The sequence below is a fragment of the Rhodnius prolixus genome, unplaced genomic scaffold (genome assembly GCF_049639745.1).
Source record: "Rhodnius prolixus isolate KJV_2025 unplaced genomic scaffold, Rpr scaffold_15, whole genome shotgun sequence".
Lineage (NCBI taxonomy): Eukaryota > Metazoa > Arthropoda > Insecta > Hemiptera > Reduviidae > Rhodnius > Rhodnius prolixus.
Genome location: NW_027411605.1, coordinates 4,231,938 through 4,248,658, shown reverse-complemented (window position 1 = coordinate 4,248,658; position 16,721 = coordinate 4,231,938). Strand labels below are relative to the sequence as shown.

Genomic DNA, 16,721 nt, shown 5'->3' with positions numbered 1-16,721 from the left:
CGCTTACTACATTTCTTATGATTTTAACTTTTGTTACAAACACATATATGAAAATTTTAAGTTATATTTAGTTTTTGAAACTGTACATTACAGCGTAATGCAACTTTAGAGTGCTTTCCCCCTCTATCCTCAGAACTTTGATAAAACTGTAGTAAGAAAAGGCTGGTGTGAACACTTAGACGACTCTCTCAAACCATGATTTACATAATTAAATTTTCTTAGACACTTTTTTACTAAAAATTGAATTCAATAGAATAAATGTTCATCTTCAAAGTATCACTTTTGAAAAAATTGCTAAAATTACAGAAATCTATTCCAGTAAAGGGTATTTTTCGTACTTAAATTGTGTTGACCTACGCCCCCCCCCTCCACTTGCACTCACATATGGCTTAGAAATAGTTGCCAGAAAATATGCTTCAATTAAAGGTTTTATTTTCTACATGTATGTTGTTACAAGAAAATCAGGCGCCACGGTAGCCGAGCGGGTTAAGAGGCGAGACCTGCAAAGTTAATATGTATTGTGGTACTGGGGTTCGATTCCCCGGTCTTAGGTCTTGGATTTTATTTGAAGGCTAATAAAAAGAAATTTAATAAGAAGCATGTTTGCCGTTCACGACCCTAATTGGTAGTTGGACGTAAAGTCCGCCTGAAAAAAAATAGGCAATTACTTTACTTTAAAAGAAAATCATTTTAGAGAAAAACTTTGAAAAATCTGTACTGGAAAATGGCATTTCCCTGTTTCAATTGTAGGAGTCCATTTTGATTTCTAAATTGAATTTTTAAAGTTGAGTTCACTGCATTTTTTCTATTTTTAAGTCAAGCTCTGAGGTAGGTGTAGTTCATTTTGTAAAAATTTAGTTTTGTGGTGTAAAAACTGAATGCGGAAAATGTGATACCAATTGATAACCTTGCTAGAGATAAAAATGCTGGAATAATAAATTTAAATAATAATAAAGAGAAAGAAATTCTTTATTGAAATAGAATAATCTATTTTAATGGAAGAGAAGAAGGCGTCGCGAGATGGCAGTTTCTCAATTAGGTATAGATATTCTCCTGGGAGCAATCAATTTACCATCTCCTGAGGAGAGTGCCAGCGTGGTTAACAATAAGGGCCATCTCTCTCTCTCTCTCTCATCTCTCTTTTCTATCATTTCTCTTATTGTATTGGACCCTACAGAGCTGACTGGCATCCCCTTTTTTTTATTGGGTTCATCCCTTCTGGGTCTGTCTGAGATCTCCGGCCTCTAGCTCATCATTCTTTAAATATTTCTTCTCCTTGACGATAATCTCTCTTTCTATTCACACGCTACCTTTCTGCTTCTCTAACTCCTTCTTCTTCTTGAGTATTCTATGAAGTCCTATTCAAAAGGGGATTGACTTATTTCTGTGCATGAAATAGAGAGGAAGAAAAGGTAGATCGTTATCCAGTTCATAGACAGCCTTAGTAGCGATTTATTCTCCTTTGACAATAAATTGCTTATAACTGTAAGACAAGCGGTGAAAAAAAGAGAAAGCAAGATCTGGAGAGAAACAATTCTCACAGTTTTCTCTTACTGGAATCTTTTTCTGGAAATATGAAATTTTATGAACAGTTTTATTTAATTCGCAAAATTAATTGCGAACTTATTAATGTTCTTGATCGTGTCAAATGTTATGAAGAATCCCTGAGTAAAAATAAAATAGGGTTTGAAAACTTGGAAGTTACTGTCCCTTACTAATAATGCAAAAAGTTGACCGCCGGCAAACCGAGAGGTCTTTTACTCCTCTTACTGTCTATGTTTGCCCAAGGGTTCTTGGTTTAATCACCATTTCCCTGAGTGGAAAAGAACCTTATTGTAAGGACCCCTTGTAGCTTTAATGAAAAAAAAAATCTCACCCTTTTAGACAGGTCTAGGGTATTCTAGACCTGTCTGCTCAGGAGTTCAGTTGGCGGAAGCTTAAACGCCAACCAGCGATTGCAGTATAGTCTGAGTAGGTGTAAGGTACATCGCTTTTCCTGCCATAGTCTCCACCAAGAGTTGCACGCTCGTGCACTACGGAACACCCTTTTCAGATTTTTTTTTACTTGTCATGGCTAGTAAAAATGTACAAGGCCTTATTTAGTTGCCATGGACACTTGGCTCAGTCCGGCTCAACCCCTGAAACCGTTGGAAGATCCGTTCGATGATTTATAAATATGTGCTATCTCAAGTTGTAATCTCTGAACAGTGGAGTATAGTCTGAACTAGTGTTAGGATTAATGATATCTCGATTAATAATAATGAAGATAAATAATTAAGAAGACTTTGTATCTTATCTTTGGTGTTAATAACCTGTATCTTCCTTTCTTATATACTTATGTAAACATTAAACGCTTGGTAATCAGCAGATAACTCCACAATCTTATAAACATTCCTTTACACTCTTTACTTTTAGATTGAATTCTGTTTAAATGGATAGTTTGCCAAAATTAATTTATCCGAAGGGGAAAAAAATGAAATAAAATTGATTAAAGTAGTATACAAATTTTAAAGGAAATCTATAAAGGTGTATAAACCAAATCTCAAAATTGAACTTCGTGCCTTCTTCTTCTGTTTTTGAGTTATGATGAGCATATTAAAAAGGCCGAGTGTGCTACCACTAGAGCGGCTATGGAAGTCTTGCTGGGCTTTGCCCATTATCCTCACATCCTTGGTGAAGCCAATAATAATCGATCAAAAGATATGAGATGAGTTGCCGGTTGGGGTTTTTTTCCCCCGGACATGCTTACGGGATCGTAGGGTCCTAAAGTGAAACTAAAGGAAGCATACCTAAAAGAAACGAGCCCAAATGCAAACTAGATCAAAATAGACCAATTATTCTGAAGGTTTCAAGATCCTACAAGAGATTAGAGCTGGTATTTACTTCCCACAAGCCGAAATTACATATCTGGTTGGGGTTTGGGCATAACTACACCTGCATAGCTTCTCGAAACATATTGTACCAAGAAAATATAGTACGAAATCTCCATGACAAGACGAGGTGATAGTCAGGCTAGCAGTTACAGACCTCATAGACAGCCAAATCAATATTTGGCTGGTGTGAAACTGCATTTCAATTCGAAACACAATTTATCCTGGACGCCAGAGCTTACCGAACATGTGGATAATGAGAAGGCAACCCAGAGAACCTTTCCGCTGCAAAAATGAACCCAAAAATGGCAAAAGCATTGTCCTAAAACCGTAGCAAATATCCCGGATGTTAATTATCACTGGGCCAGTAACAGCCGACAGTGTTTTTTTATACGAAATACCGGAAATAGAAGTACTCATTTACAGCTCCCTCCACAGCGCGGTTATAATCGTCATAATAGCGGAAGGAAGTTTTTTTTTTTTGGAGGAAGTGAAATTACTCATTTAGGCTACAAAGCCATACAGGCGCTGAGTCACTCTTTGCATTCTCGGTAAATTTATTTTTATTGGCTGATAAATAATAAGCAAAAAACGGAAAGAGGACCATTAAGAGTGTTAAAATTAATTGCTTCGTTTTTTATAGCGCATGTTTTATTGACAATTAACGTTGGAATGTGTTAATTACTTTGAATTGTAAATTAGCCCCGTGATGAGTGTTACAGAGAGTGTGGATGTTCGTGTTTGGATTTGTTTAACGTTCAGCTTTCATGCTGGCTTTCTTCCCCCCTGAAACTAAGAATTGTGAGCGAGTCTAAATCTACGTCAGAGTGACAGAGGTTGCAAATCGGAAAACAGCTGATATCCATGAAAATTATGTGTAAGCGGGAATGTGCGAGTAAGACGATGCGTGGGCGGTAAGTAGTCGCTTATTTTATACCATTTTCCCTGAAAGTCACGGATAAGTGAAAGAAAATAATTTTCTATCGTTGCCATTCTGCTTGCCATCATGTTTAGGCTGATTTTGGTGTGGGGTCGTTAGGCCTCCAACTCAAGTCGTTCGACTTCTAGAAGTGAGTAGCTGGTTGCACATCTCAGAAGAGTGCCCATTCACCTTGGATACTGATGGAACTAGAAAGTTGGTTACCAAGAACAAGAAAGCGATATCCGCTAGCCTTTGTAAAAGCAGATCTTGTCTTCATCTCTTTTTAGATTGAATTCTGTGTAGTGGTCAGAATAGTGTGCGGACGACTATAAACATTGCATTGTCCTTTGTTCTTAATTATTAAAGGAGATTTCTGGTCCTACTTCTGTTATCCTGGCTGTAGATTGGTGCCCAGATCTTGTTACTGGGTCCGAGAGCATGTACCAGTGCTGGATGTTAGCCATCCGTCCTAGTGACCCCCTTCACAGTAGCCCAAATTGTAGGAAACAGCATCCCAGACGTTAATTAAAGCATTGTTTCCTGCTGCTTCATCACGACGTCACCACAGTGGTGGAAAGAAAAAGGGACACTCAGCTAAGCAAGGAGTTTTATCACTTGTAAGAGAAAGAACTCTTCCTTACTTGAGTTTCATCGGAAATAAACATTCTCAGCCTTCTTGCGTAGAAAAAAAGTGATTTCCAGAAATGGAGTACGCGTGTTAGTCTGTTTCTAGAAGTGCCTATGAAAGGTAAGCCACATGTACTAAAAAAAGAATCACAACCTGATTCGCTAATTTGTTACCGTGGATGAGACATTGGTTCCACCATTACCCACATCAGAATGATACAGCAATCAAAGCTGTAGAAGGATGTTGATGGTTCTGCTAGTCCTAAAGAACAAAAGTCGATTTCATCAACCCGAAAGGTCTTAGATTTCTGAGATCCAAATGGAATTTTATTTTTCATTGTTTACCAGTGAAAGGTAAGAACAATAACTGGCAAATTCTACTCCACAATCATCACGACCAATACAACTGCCAACAAATGTGCTTCGTTTTAAGAACAACGAGAAGTTCTAAGTACGAATCGTTGGGATATCCACTTAATTCAATAGATTTGGCTTTTCCATTTTCATTTTTTTCCCCCAAAAAAGACTTGTTGACTTAAATTTAACTTAAAACGTTTTCAGTAAAATGAAAAGGAGATAACAGCCATTGAACTACCACTGAACTAAAATGTTATCATCTTGATAAATAGATGTATTTTTGAACAAACACAGCCTATATTGCTAAGCAAGGAACTTTTTTAACTTGCCTCCGAAGTTATCAGTTTGCCCTTGAATAATATTCAAGCGAACTAAGTGCCACTTAAAAATTATAAGTTGATAAAATTGTATAAGTCTCGCTTCGAGTATAAGAAAATAAAGTTTGAAGCACAAATAAGTACATTCTTTAAAATAAAGTATATCCCTATTTCTTTAGCAATCATTTCTTAACGTTAAGTAACATTTAGTAGCCTCTGCAGCTTATTGCTCGGTAAATACAGAGTTCGTACCGAGGAAACACTATTAGGAGAGCAGGCAGTGTACCGAGAAGGCTCCTTGCATCAATGTTCTTAGTGTTTATAGCTCTCTAAATTAAAAAAATTGTAAGCTAACTGTCAAAATCTTGTTGTAAATCATTAAAGACTTGGTACAGGGCGATTTGGAAAATACAATTAATTGGTTCAATAAAGATGGAATAAATAAAGTATAAAATTCTTGTTGTATGTAAATAAGTTATACAGGAATATTCGTGTCAAACACGCGCCCCCGATATTGGTGATTATCAATCGATAAATTCTTTGTATGGAAACCTGTTGTCTGCCAATAACCTTATTGCTGACACTTTATTAAACTGTATTTAATTGGTTCTCTTAGCAGATGGATAGATTGTCAGATTAAATGGATTCATTAACGTAAATTTAATTGGTTAAAATGAGTTTCATTATTAATGAGTTGTGGAAACTTTTTGGCAGAATGAGTTTGTGAACAATCATTGCCTGGGATTATTTTAATGAATTTGGAATCGCATATTGTGGGGGGAATGTGGAAGAATTAGTTTGAGTATAACATTAATCATTGTCCCTAGCAGAAAGAGTTTCAAATTTAATCTAGGATCGGAAACTCCGCCCGGACGCAAGATGTGCACTTAGGATCATTGTGCTCCCCGTAGAAAATAGCTAACATTTGCCCTGCATCATTGAAGGGAAAGCAAGTGAGTACTTGCGACTCCCAGTTCAGCTTTGGATTACCTGCTTTAAATATTAGGAATTATTTAAAGATTCATTAATGTATGTTTGACAGAATTTCGTGGTAACTTTTGAGTAAAAACTGACTAAGACTGCGTAGGAGATATAGATGAGCTGCAGTGAATCCTGATGGTGCTTTAGATTTCATCTTGGTCCTGAGAAATGATAGTAGACGGGGTAGCGTTGGCCTGCATAGACACAGAGTTCCTTTGGGCTCTGCACAACATCTGAAGTTGGCCTCACTGAAGATGGTCTCACAGAAAATAATGAAACGTGCAGATGAAAGTTGAAGCGACTTGCCCTTCTCTTCTTGCTCCTGTGATGGACAGTGTTCATTGTGACGAGAGAACACTGTCCGGAGATCGGTAGTGCACTGAAAAATCTCCGTTCGCCATTAACCTCGGATGTTGACGCACCTTAAATAAATATAAAAATATAAAGTGCATGTATGGAGACTGAAGGTTTTTAAATTGTTCTATTTTAAATTTAAAGTGAAAGAAGGGTACTTTTATTAAAGTCTCCGAACAATCTACATTGAATTAGATCTCCATTTAACCTATATATTTTTCATGATTACTTCTTGTTAACCGACACTTGTCTAAACTAAGAACAGATAACCTTCATCAGAACCTATCATTTAACACAAATAATATTATAATAAATGTTTGTCTTGTTCTTTGTTTTTTTGCAGAATCATCACGAGTACCACCACTTTGCGAATTGGCTGCAAGATGTGTAGCTTCACATATACCTTTTGAATTAGTTGAACACGTATATCCACCAGTACCCGAACAGTTGCAGTTGAGAATTGCATTTTGGAGTTTTCCAGACAACGAAGAAGATATACGATTATATTCATGTCTAGCTAATTCAAGTGCAGATGAATTCCAACGTGGGGAACATCTTTTTAAATCGCGCGCTGTTAAAGATCCACTTCAAATTGGTAAATGTTTTATTATGATTTTTTTTTTTTAATTTATTGAATTTTGCTGTCTTTTTAACCCAATGGAAAAATTCTTTTTCACAAAAATAAGTTACAGTGTTTACAAGGACACCAGAAAGTCCTTGCATAAATATTTGGTATTCTTAGTTTTAAGAGTTCAGCTCGATTCGAAGAATTTTATCGGAGTCTTTACCAAAAAAAAATCTGAGAAAGTATTAAGAAAAATCGGTTGAGAAAGTATTAAGTAATGCTAGGTTAATGTTCAGTCTTGTGAAGTCGCGAAAACGAACAATAAAACTCGCTGTTTTTTTTTTTTAATTGAAGCTGTAGCGTGACACGGAGAGACTAATTTTCTGAACCCATTTGTTTCTTTACAGCTTCTATTTTTTGTTGTCCAACCATTCCTGAAAGTAAACATGAAACGAGCATATGAATTTCTAGCCATTAATTTGACGCATATTTTAATCGATTTTGACAGTCAAAATCGATTAAAATAAAATCGATTTGCTCGATGTGTATGAGATGAAGTTATTATAATTTTTTAAAAAATTGGTATTCGTTTAATTGGAAGCTGTATGAAACGATATTATCTGTCATAAAAAGTAGGCTATTATACACCACCGTCGTCTAATGAAAAATTAAATGTTCGTTCGTTTGGTGCGATTAAGTTTACTACAGCTTTAACCCTGTAAAGTTAGTGATAAAAATCGCTATTTTCTCGTACATTTTTAAGCTTAAATCGTAATTTATAAGAACTTTTTTTTTGCCTCAAATGAGGTCCCACATCCTCACCTAGGACAACTTCAAGCTTCAGGTTGATTAAAAAACTTCCTACATCGCTTTTTAAATTTTAAATTGCGTTTAGAAAGTTTGAGACATTTACTTTTTAAAATTAATTTGGTAAATTTTAATCCCTAAACAGCAAACACTCTTGTACCTACTTAAAAAAAAAAAAAGGAAGCCCGACTGTATAAGCATCCTCCAAGGCATTTTGCTTAAATCATCCACCCTCACCCTCAATATTGGAATTCTGACCCAGTTAGTTGGGGGGGGGGGGCGACGGTTTCCAATAACCACAGAAGCTAGAGCAACGCCGTTATTGCATAATGGGCTTTAGTTGAACGATTGCCTCTTCTAGCATTACTTAACTACTTCAGAGATAGCTAATATATCTTCAGTCTTGAATTGGAAATTGTTCGGGGGAGGGGGGAATTTCCGTTTATTATCTTAAATATTTTGGTCTAAAATTAACTGGTACATCATTAATGACCGTTTTAGCTCAATTTGGCCTCTGATAAAAATAAGTATAAATTGAGCACACTGCTTACGAACTTTTTTAACCATCGCGTGTTGCCTGCCTTGAGATACCGTAACTTATTTTTGCGATAAGAACTTTGTTTTTCCATACAACACCTTAGCTTCTAGATTCGAAATTACTATCGAAAATTCAAAATTTAATCTGTCTTCAATAGTAATAAGCATATTTAAATTTTTCTACATGGATTTGTAAAATACTTTCTAATAATTTCATAAAAATCGCACCAACTCGAAATGGCAGAAATGAAATTGCTGCGATTGGTCATTTTTGCATTGTTCTAACCAAATATATCAGACCAATTTGTAAAAAAAAATACTTTATCCGATTCTGGGGGGCCTCAAAATAAATTCCTTCTATGAAAACTCAAAATAGAAACTTTGAACGATCCTAACATCTCCCGCACCCCTAACAAGGAGTAAGAGGAAGTGTAAATGCATGCTGTTCCCCCCCCCCAAAAGTCCATGTCTGGAAACGAATTGATTTCCCACGGTGTAATGCTTGGTCTATCACTTAAGGAGCATTAACTGAAGAAGTTCTAAACTTCTTAGTTTGGAAAAAATCCTTCAATTGGAAATGCCAAAGATTTTGATTTTTTGGCCATTTTCTCGGAAACAGTACTTATGAGTTTATCCAAAAATTATTGGATAACCTGTACAATGCTTCTCAGCTTTTGTAATCATAATTATTCTTGAAAAAAAATTAGCTTTATGGCAGACCTGGAGTAATGGTGAAGGGGTTACCCATTTCTCGTAATATGTCGTTTTAGTAGGATGTATAGTTTTACAATGTGTATATCCGGAAGTAAATGTCGGAGTTTGAATCTACTGTAAAAGAAAGAAAGAGATTAAAAAAAAAAAAAAATCAATTCAGAAGTCTCAGGCTTCGTAATACTTGTAATAGTTTAAAAGTTGAAAATACCAAATTATCCACAATCAGGAGAAAACCGGCCAATAACTATACCACATTTGGATTCATTATTCTGAAATCCTCGTTTCTAAAATTAAGTACTTAGCTTCTTTTTTTTTCAACTAAGTTGGCAACAAATCCAGAATTGCGAAAGTGCAGTATTCTTCCAGTATTCAGTGACTCGTACAATGCAAATATACAACAACTATAAAACTATTTATTTTAAAACTGGTAAATTTCGACTAAATGGAAGGTAAAAAGTTCATATCGAATGGATAGGAATTATATACAAAAGAAATAATCGATAGAACAACCGTCCTCTCCAGCTGTATGTATATTACATGAGATTATTGATTTTTTTTTTTAGAGTTGTCTTCGATGTCAATCACCAATTATTACTACTATTATATTAAGAATTAAAATTAAATTTCTTATTAAATAAATAAATTAATGAACTTTTTAAGGTTATTATATTTTTACCTTCTCTTACTCTACTACTAATTAGAAGGTATTGTAATAGTGCACATTATCGATTTTGGGGTTTCACAGAAAATAATTGTTTTGAAGTCCCAAGTGTACGAATAAGTGGTTTATCTATATAACTCAAAAACTATTTTTTTTAAATATTTTATTAAAGGATTTTGGTCAAAAAGTGGTCCACCGAAAATGCCCCTTAATTATCTGAAAATTTTATTTCAGATATTGAGAATTACTCGAAAACGAATGCTACAATTTTCTATCAACATTGTTTACTAATTATACAATTATTGATGTATAACTTTAATTTAACCTGAATAATTCGATTGATACCTTTGTGAAAGGGGATAAAGTAGCTTTCTGTTTAAGTGTCATTTTTCTGTTAAGTACGTTCTGTTAAGAATTTGTGAAGAAAGATTAAGTGTGTAACTAAAATTGGGTTAAAAGAAAATTAAAAGACTCCTTGGCTTTTCTAGTCTATAAACTTCGAATGTATATTTCATGAACATACGTAGGTTTTATCTTTTATTATTTTCTAGAAAAATTTGTTTTTAGGGCAGAGTTTCGAGAGAGATTGGAGTAAGGTTTCATGTAAGATTACAATTCAGTTTACTGTGCGGTTACAAACTATATAGTATTGGTAAAATTTATTATGACTCTATTATTCAATGTTTAAAGAACATTTTTGTTATATCTTTGAGAATAGTAGTGTGTGTTCTCAACTGATGTATATATATTTTTTTAATATTTTGTTTTAGGATTTCACCTGAGTGCAACCGTATGCCTACCGGCAACCTACAGTCAACGGGGCCAGTACAATGTAGCCGTTGCATTTGATAGGAGACGCATTACTTCATGCAACTGCACATGCAATTCCAGTGCATATTGGTGTTCACACATAGTGGCGGTTTGTCTACATCGGATACATTTGGTATGATCTTCAAATTATTTTAATAAGTATTATTTATTTATTATCAAATTCTGTAATCATTAGATGAGAAGAGAATAAATTATTTAAAGAAACTAGTTCACATTAACCGTTAACCAGTTTTACTGGGAAGTTCTGTTTTTGGTACCTTTGTTCAGGAAAGCCGTATCAATGGCTTCTGGTTGAACCGGACCTTAAGCCTTGCACCTGATATTCTCTTATCCTAAAGTGCTTCGTAAACTTCCTTCCGCAAAAGGACTGTCATAATTTTTTTGGGTTTTTAGATTGGAATTTGTTAATTGCCATTTTGACATTTTCTTAGCTTACTGATGGCCAATGATACATTCTCCTTGCCACAAAAAATAAAAAAGTTTTTTAAAAAAAGGATTTACAAACGATCGAAACGTCAATAAATAAGCCAAATTTAAATGTGATAAAAAACTTGGTATGACTGTATAAGGTAATCAATTGCAAAAAAGTAAAAATCCATCTAAACACTGGATAACGTTATATTTTCTTTGTTTCAGCCAAATCAAGTATGTTTACGAGCACCTGTTAGTGAATCTTTGTCACGGTTGCACAGAGATCAGCTACAAAAGTTCGCCCAATATTTAATCAGCGAATTACCTCAACAGATATTGCCTACAGCTCAAAGAATACTGGATGAATTGCTTTCGTCACAGCCGTCTGCAATCAATTCGGTAGGTTGCGATTTCTGTTACCGTAACCGTAATTTTAAAAAAGAAAAGACAGTAAGAAATAATAGCCAGTGCATTGATGATCAAATTAATAAAAAAGGTATCAAGTCGTACTGAAGCGACATCTTGTCAGAAACAACGCTCTATATGTTGTTGGAATGATTTTCATCACTAAAACACATTTGAAGCAATTTTTCTAAGTGTTTCTTTCAATAGTTGTTTACAAACAAAAATAATGTCAAGAACAATTTTTGAAAACGCCGTGATTGCTAATTTTTGGCATCTCTTTTTTCCCGGAAACTATTCCATCATTTTCTAATTTCAGGTATGTGGTGCCCCAGATCCAACAGCAGGTGCGTCCGTCAATGAACAAACGTCATGGTATTTAGATGAGAAAACGTTACACGATAATATAAAGAAAATCCTTATAAAATTTTGCGTCCCAGCTCCTATGGTTTTTAGGTAATTATTCATTGAACCGTTTTTTATACATTTTTTTTTCATATCTCTTTATTTTCTGATGAAAGGGACTATTGCAATCGTGTTCAAATTCTCGTTATCGAGTTTTCAGCGTAAATCTAGTTGCGGAACTCCTCCGAGACAAAAAGAAAAGAAAAGTAATTTCAGAAAATAGTCGTGAGGGAGATAAATTTGTAAGATATTTTTACTCCCTAGTGGCCATTTCAGAGCGGAGTATCTCATAAACGAATACGCACAGGAAGTGAAATTTTATATTACATTTGGGTCTTATCAGGAGTTCTGACTTTAATTTAGTGATTTGCTCTTTTACTTTTCTAGAAGTTTTCTCAAAATTGGCTTCAACGATTTTCTTTAAATTTGACAAATTGAATAGTCATACGTTAAGTTTTTATAATTTTATTTGCAACATTTTTTCGTGAAAATTATTTAGGGCAATGGAGGGTAGGGATTTTTCTGCTTTCCTCTCTCTAAAATGACGTATGTGGTGCTATCCGAAATTATTTAAAAAAAAAGAGAAGATTTTGGGGCGTCTCGCTTTCTCTATCTCAGAAGTCCTCTCATTCTTAGAATATTAGTCCTATTATTGATGTATGGTATAAATTTGAAGATTGAAATAAACTTGGAGGTTTTGAGTAAGAGATAGTCGTATTGTTCAAAGCAGATTATGTCTTTGTGTATTTCTACTTTTACCATATATCTATTTGGTCTTTTTTTTTTATAAATTATTAAAAATTTAGATCTGTTTATAATAAATACTCTTTTGCTTCCTTTAAGCGATGTTAATTACCTGAGTACAACAGCACCTCCTGCAGCTGCAGAATGGACAAGTCTTCTACGACCATTGCGAGGTAGGGAACCAGAAGGAATGTGGAATCTCTTGTCCATAGTTCGAGAAATGTACAAAAGAAGCGATAGAAATGCATTACCTCTACTGCAGATCATTACTGATGAATGTCTGGCTTGTGATCAGGTATGAAATCTTTTAGAACAATTTTTGACTTAAAATTTAATTTAACAATTAATTTTATATACATATATTTTTTTTTTCAGATAATGGTTTGGTGGTTTAATACGAAAGTTGCGCTACACGTGGGCGTCAGTAACGGTGGTAAACATAGTAGTGTGAACAGTAATGGCACACAACATGCTTGCGCATCGTTATGCGATGAAGTTGTCGTACTCTGGAGACTGGCCGCCCTGAATCCTGCCCTTTCATCGCAGGAAAGACAACTATTTCAGAATCAGTTTAACGAGTGGCACACTAAAATTATTGAAAAGGTAAGTGATTTTTACTTTGTCTTCCTCCCATCAAAATAACGACTTTCCCGTCTCAGTGCACTTATTTGCATTGGGAATAATGAGACGCTTATCACTTAGCCCATCGTTGACTGGCCATTCAGATAAATATGCCTCTTGACGTACCACTCCAGACTAGAAAACAGATTGGTCTGGCAATGTTAGCAGGTGTAGGTTTAGTTACAAGTCTACCTGAATGTTCATTCTTGCCTACATCACTTTTGAATTTCGTAAATATTAACACATTTTGCTTATTACAGGTTGAAAAGAGCAGATCTTTGCATCCGAACAGTACCTACGACCGAGCTACCAAAAATATGTCCACCAGTATAGATGTGTTCAGCGGTTTTAAGCCGGCCATTGCCGCTTGTCAATTGGACTGGGATGATTATCAGATCCCTGGGGTCACATATCAAAGCGGTGCAAATTGGCTGGCACAACCGATTACTTGTTTTAAAAATAATGACTCTAAAAGCGATATAACTGTAAATCAGGTAAGTAGGATGTGATTGTGATCTTTATTACTTCCTAGCTTTGGATAAGAGGGAGGGTAGAAAGGAGATCACATGGTCAAGGGACGTTTCAAACGTCGCGGTGGATTGTCGGTTAGAGATTGTGCTTACGGCCAGGATGATCCTGTTGGTTGGTTTAAATGATTAAATCGGAAATAGATTAATTTGGTAATAAATGGAGCATTGATGTCGTGATAAAGGTGAAAGGTGAAACCGTAATCGGGTGCATTAACTATTCGGCTCAGACTATGGATTGGAAGGATTGTATGAGGTTTATATTTGGAGGGTTTGGTGGAGCCCTACAATTATCTAGATCTATATTGTGTTTTGTGGTATCCAAGTACATGGTAGATAATTTTGTTCAAGGAGTCCCCTGAGAAGTCCTGTGACGCGGAAGTAACAAGTTTCAATGAGTTAAGATACTCTTGTAACAAAGTAGAGACGTGATTGGGATTAGAGTGGGAGGACAGGATGCGGCATTGGTAGTGATTATTGTTTGGGGATTTGTAAATAAGTCGGATATGCAGATGTATGAAAGATAGGTTCCAGAATACTGCACTGTACTGTCAAAATAAAACAACTTTTCATCAAATAATAGGAGTGGAATAAAACCTAAAATTATGTAAAATTAAATTACAAATGACTAATGTAAAATGCGTAACAAAACACACACACAGAAAAACATTAGATCGATCGCCTCTTAAGATAAGTAAAAATTGCATATCTCGAATCATCATTTTTTACTTGTGTTATAACTTATAGGTCAGTTCTTCTCAAGCTGTACTGTACCAGAAGGCACCTCATCACCTTGTGGTTGATTGGTCTCTCTATCCAAGAACATGGCGAGTTGAACAGAAACAACTACTGCATGGCTTCGAATTACCTACGTATCAGTTAACAGTTTCAGGGTATAAATTCTTTTAAAATTAAATCTAACTTAACTTCTTAAGGATTAGACTAAACTAAATAGTAACTTCACAGTTCGCAGGGTATTGCACTGGCCATGGGCCTTGGTGGTTCAGCTTCTGGCAATAGATCTTCCGTGTCCAGCGAAGGTTTCTGTGAAAATGATCAAGATCAACCAAATCAAGAAGAAGATTCACAAGAAGGTGGTTTCGTTTCGGGTGGTAGTGAATCTTCGTCATCTAGTTGTTCAGAAGCTGCTGGCGGAGAACCAATCATGCCTCCACTTGTACTGCCGCCACCTCCAGCTTCGGAGACGCCTTCAGGCGATGAATCTGAAACCAGTAAAGGAGACAATAGTCTTGGTGGTGTGGATCCAACGAACGATCCTCGTCGACTTTCAAAGGATGATTCACTGTCCTCTAATTCTGATTCACAACAATCGAGTGATGAATATTTTGTTTATTACTACGATCCTAACAAGTCTGCTGGTAAAGAATCTACGAGTAAAGATGCTGGGAGTTGTGGCTCCAGCGGAGTTGGATTAAATAGTGAGAAAAAGGTAAATATTTAAACTAAATTGAATTATTTCTTTAAGATTCTGTTTATTTGATGTTATTTGTGTCTGTTATAAGTTTTTTTCTTTTTTATTGTTTTATTTGGTGCCTGTTTTACTTGATTCTGGATTCTGAGTTTCCATAAGGAATTTAGTGGATTTTTTAATGTTTCCTTCAGTACACTTTTGTGGGAAATTTAACACACAAAATAAAATCTGGAAAATTATGGAATTTCTAAAAATATCTGAGAGGTTTTGTAGCTGTTCATTTTACAATGTTTTTTTTTTTTTTTTTGTTTATCCAGGATGGCGGTTGTGACAAACCAACTGATCGTGTTGGAGAGGTGAACGGTCCTAAAGATCCATGGGAGATCCTATTTGCCAGGGCAGAAGGACTTCACGCCCATGGACATAATAGAGAAGCATGTCTTCTAGGTGTTAAACTGGCCGAGCAGTTGTTAGAAAACCCTCCAGATCTTATGGTGGAACTACCGCCAATACAAACTAAGGGGAAAAGGAAAAAGGTATTTCCCTGAAAATAGCCATTATTTCTTTTAAAAAAACAACAACAAAAATACAAATAAATTAATTATTTAAAACAGATCAATCCAGCTTCGCATCAGCTCAGCGTAATGGCATCAGACACTTTGGCAAAATGTGGATTTCTTTGTACTGTATTGGCAGAAAATCCAGAGCATTATCATCTTGCCTTTAGAGTTGGACTTTTCGGTCTAGAAATGCCCCGTCCACCTGCAACCACAAAACCTCTGGAGGTATGAGTTTAAGGAACACTTCCTTTTTTTTTTTTTTGTAGATATGAGAATTTCTTTTCATTTTTTCTTTAAAAAATATATAAAACATTTATTGAGAAAATTACATTTACATATACGAGTAAATCCATGCCATCCAGAAAAATAGGGAAGGGATTAAAACTGGGATCCTGTTATTTTCTTTCGGCTTGATTTATTGAAAGCGTATAGTTTTATTTATATATTTATATATATGAACTGCATACATATAGCTTTATATTTTTTATTTGTACATCTTTTCCGCAAACTTCGTTTAAACGGATTTCTTTCGGAAATCCGAATGGAGTAATCAAGTGAAGTTAAAGTTTCATTGTTGGACTGAATGTTTCGGAAAAAAGTGCTCGTTGGGAGAATTCTGATTCACCAGAAGTGACTTTACTGAAGTTTCTTCAATTTACCTATAGTTATCTAATTAACTTGACTTGCCATTTGATTTGAATATAATATTCGTTAAGGAATTGTTTTGTTTCGAATCTTTTTTTACTTATTTTGAGGACATGGATTTTAATGAAGCTCCTCTCTAATATCAGCTATGGAACAGTCCTTAGTACTTTTCATACTATTATTTGAAGAAAAATAAAACAAAAAAAAAATTTTTACTCTTTTATTTTGTTATAGGTAAAACTGTTCAATCAAGAATCTGAATTAGTGAATCTCTTGAAAAGAATTCCGTTGGGTGTAAAAGAGCTGACGATGATACGAGAACGAGCCGAACTACTTCGTGAAGGACAACTGAGAACACGGGGCGAAGCTTTATTACCAATTACCCTAGCCAGTTTTATTCTAGATGCACTTACCATGCCATGTAAGTATAA

At 35.2% G+C, this 16,721-nt stretch overlaps 1 protein-coding gene and 1 long non-coding RNA gene across 6 annotated transcripts in view; one reads left to right on the top strand and one right to left on the bottom strand.

Moving 5' to 3' along the window:
- Positions 1–16,721, top strand: part of Dora (zinc finger SWIM domain-containing dorado) — a 40,089-nt gene that overhangs the window by 4,115 nt on the left and 19,253 nt on the right. For all 5 annotated transcript variants that reach the window (XR_012459061.1, XM_074129681.1, XM_074129683.1 and 2 more), the window contains 12 exons: positions 6,772–7,023; positions 10,483–10,655; positions 11,180–11,353; positions 11,676–11,812; positions 12,605–12,800; positions 12,881–13,108; positions 13,387–13,620; positions 14,401–14,546; positions 14,620–15,103; positions 15,403–15,621; positions 15,700–15,870; positions 16,525–16,711. Coding sequence is in view for 4 of the 5 variants with exons in the window: in XM_074129681.1 (XP_073985782.1) it covers positions 6,772–7,023; positions 10,483–10,655; positions 11,180–11,353; positions 11,676–11,812; positions 12,605–12,800; positions 12,881–13,108; positions 13,387–13,620; positions 14,401–14,546; positions 14,620–15,103; positions 15,403–15,621; positions 15,700–15,870; positions 16,525–16,711 (2,601 nt within the window). In the remaining variant the exon portion in view is untranslated. The remainder of the gene's footprint in view (positions 1–6,771; positions 7,024–10,482; positions 10,656–11,179; positions 11,354–11,675; positions 11,813–12,604; positions 12,801–12,880; positions 13,109–13,386; positions 13,621–14,400; positions 14,547–14,619; positions 15,104–15,402; positions 15,622–15,699; positions 15,871–16,524; positions 16,712–16,721) is intronic.
- Positions 1,017–9,551, bottom strand: LOC141454959 (uncharacterized). The gene is made up of 4 exons (XR_012459064.1): positions 9,260–9,551; positions 9,058–9,165; positions 6,168–6,496; positions 1,017–1,358 (listed from the first exon to the last, which is right to left on the bottom strand). It is a non-coding gene; the product is annotated as an uncharacterized lncRNA (long non-coding RNA).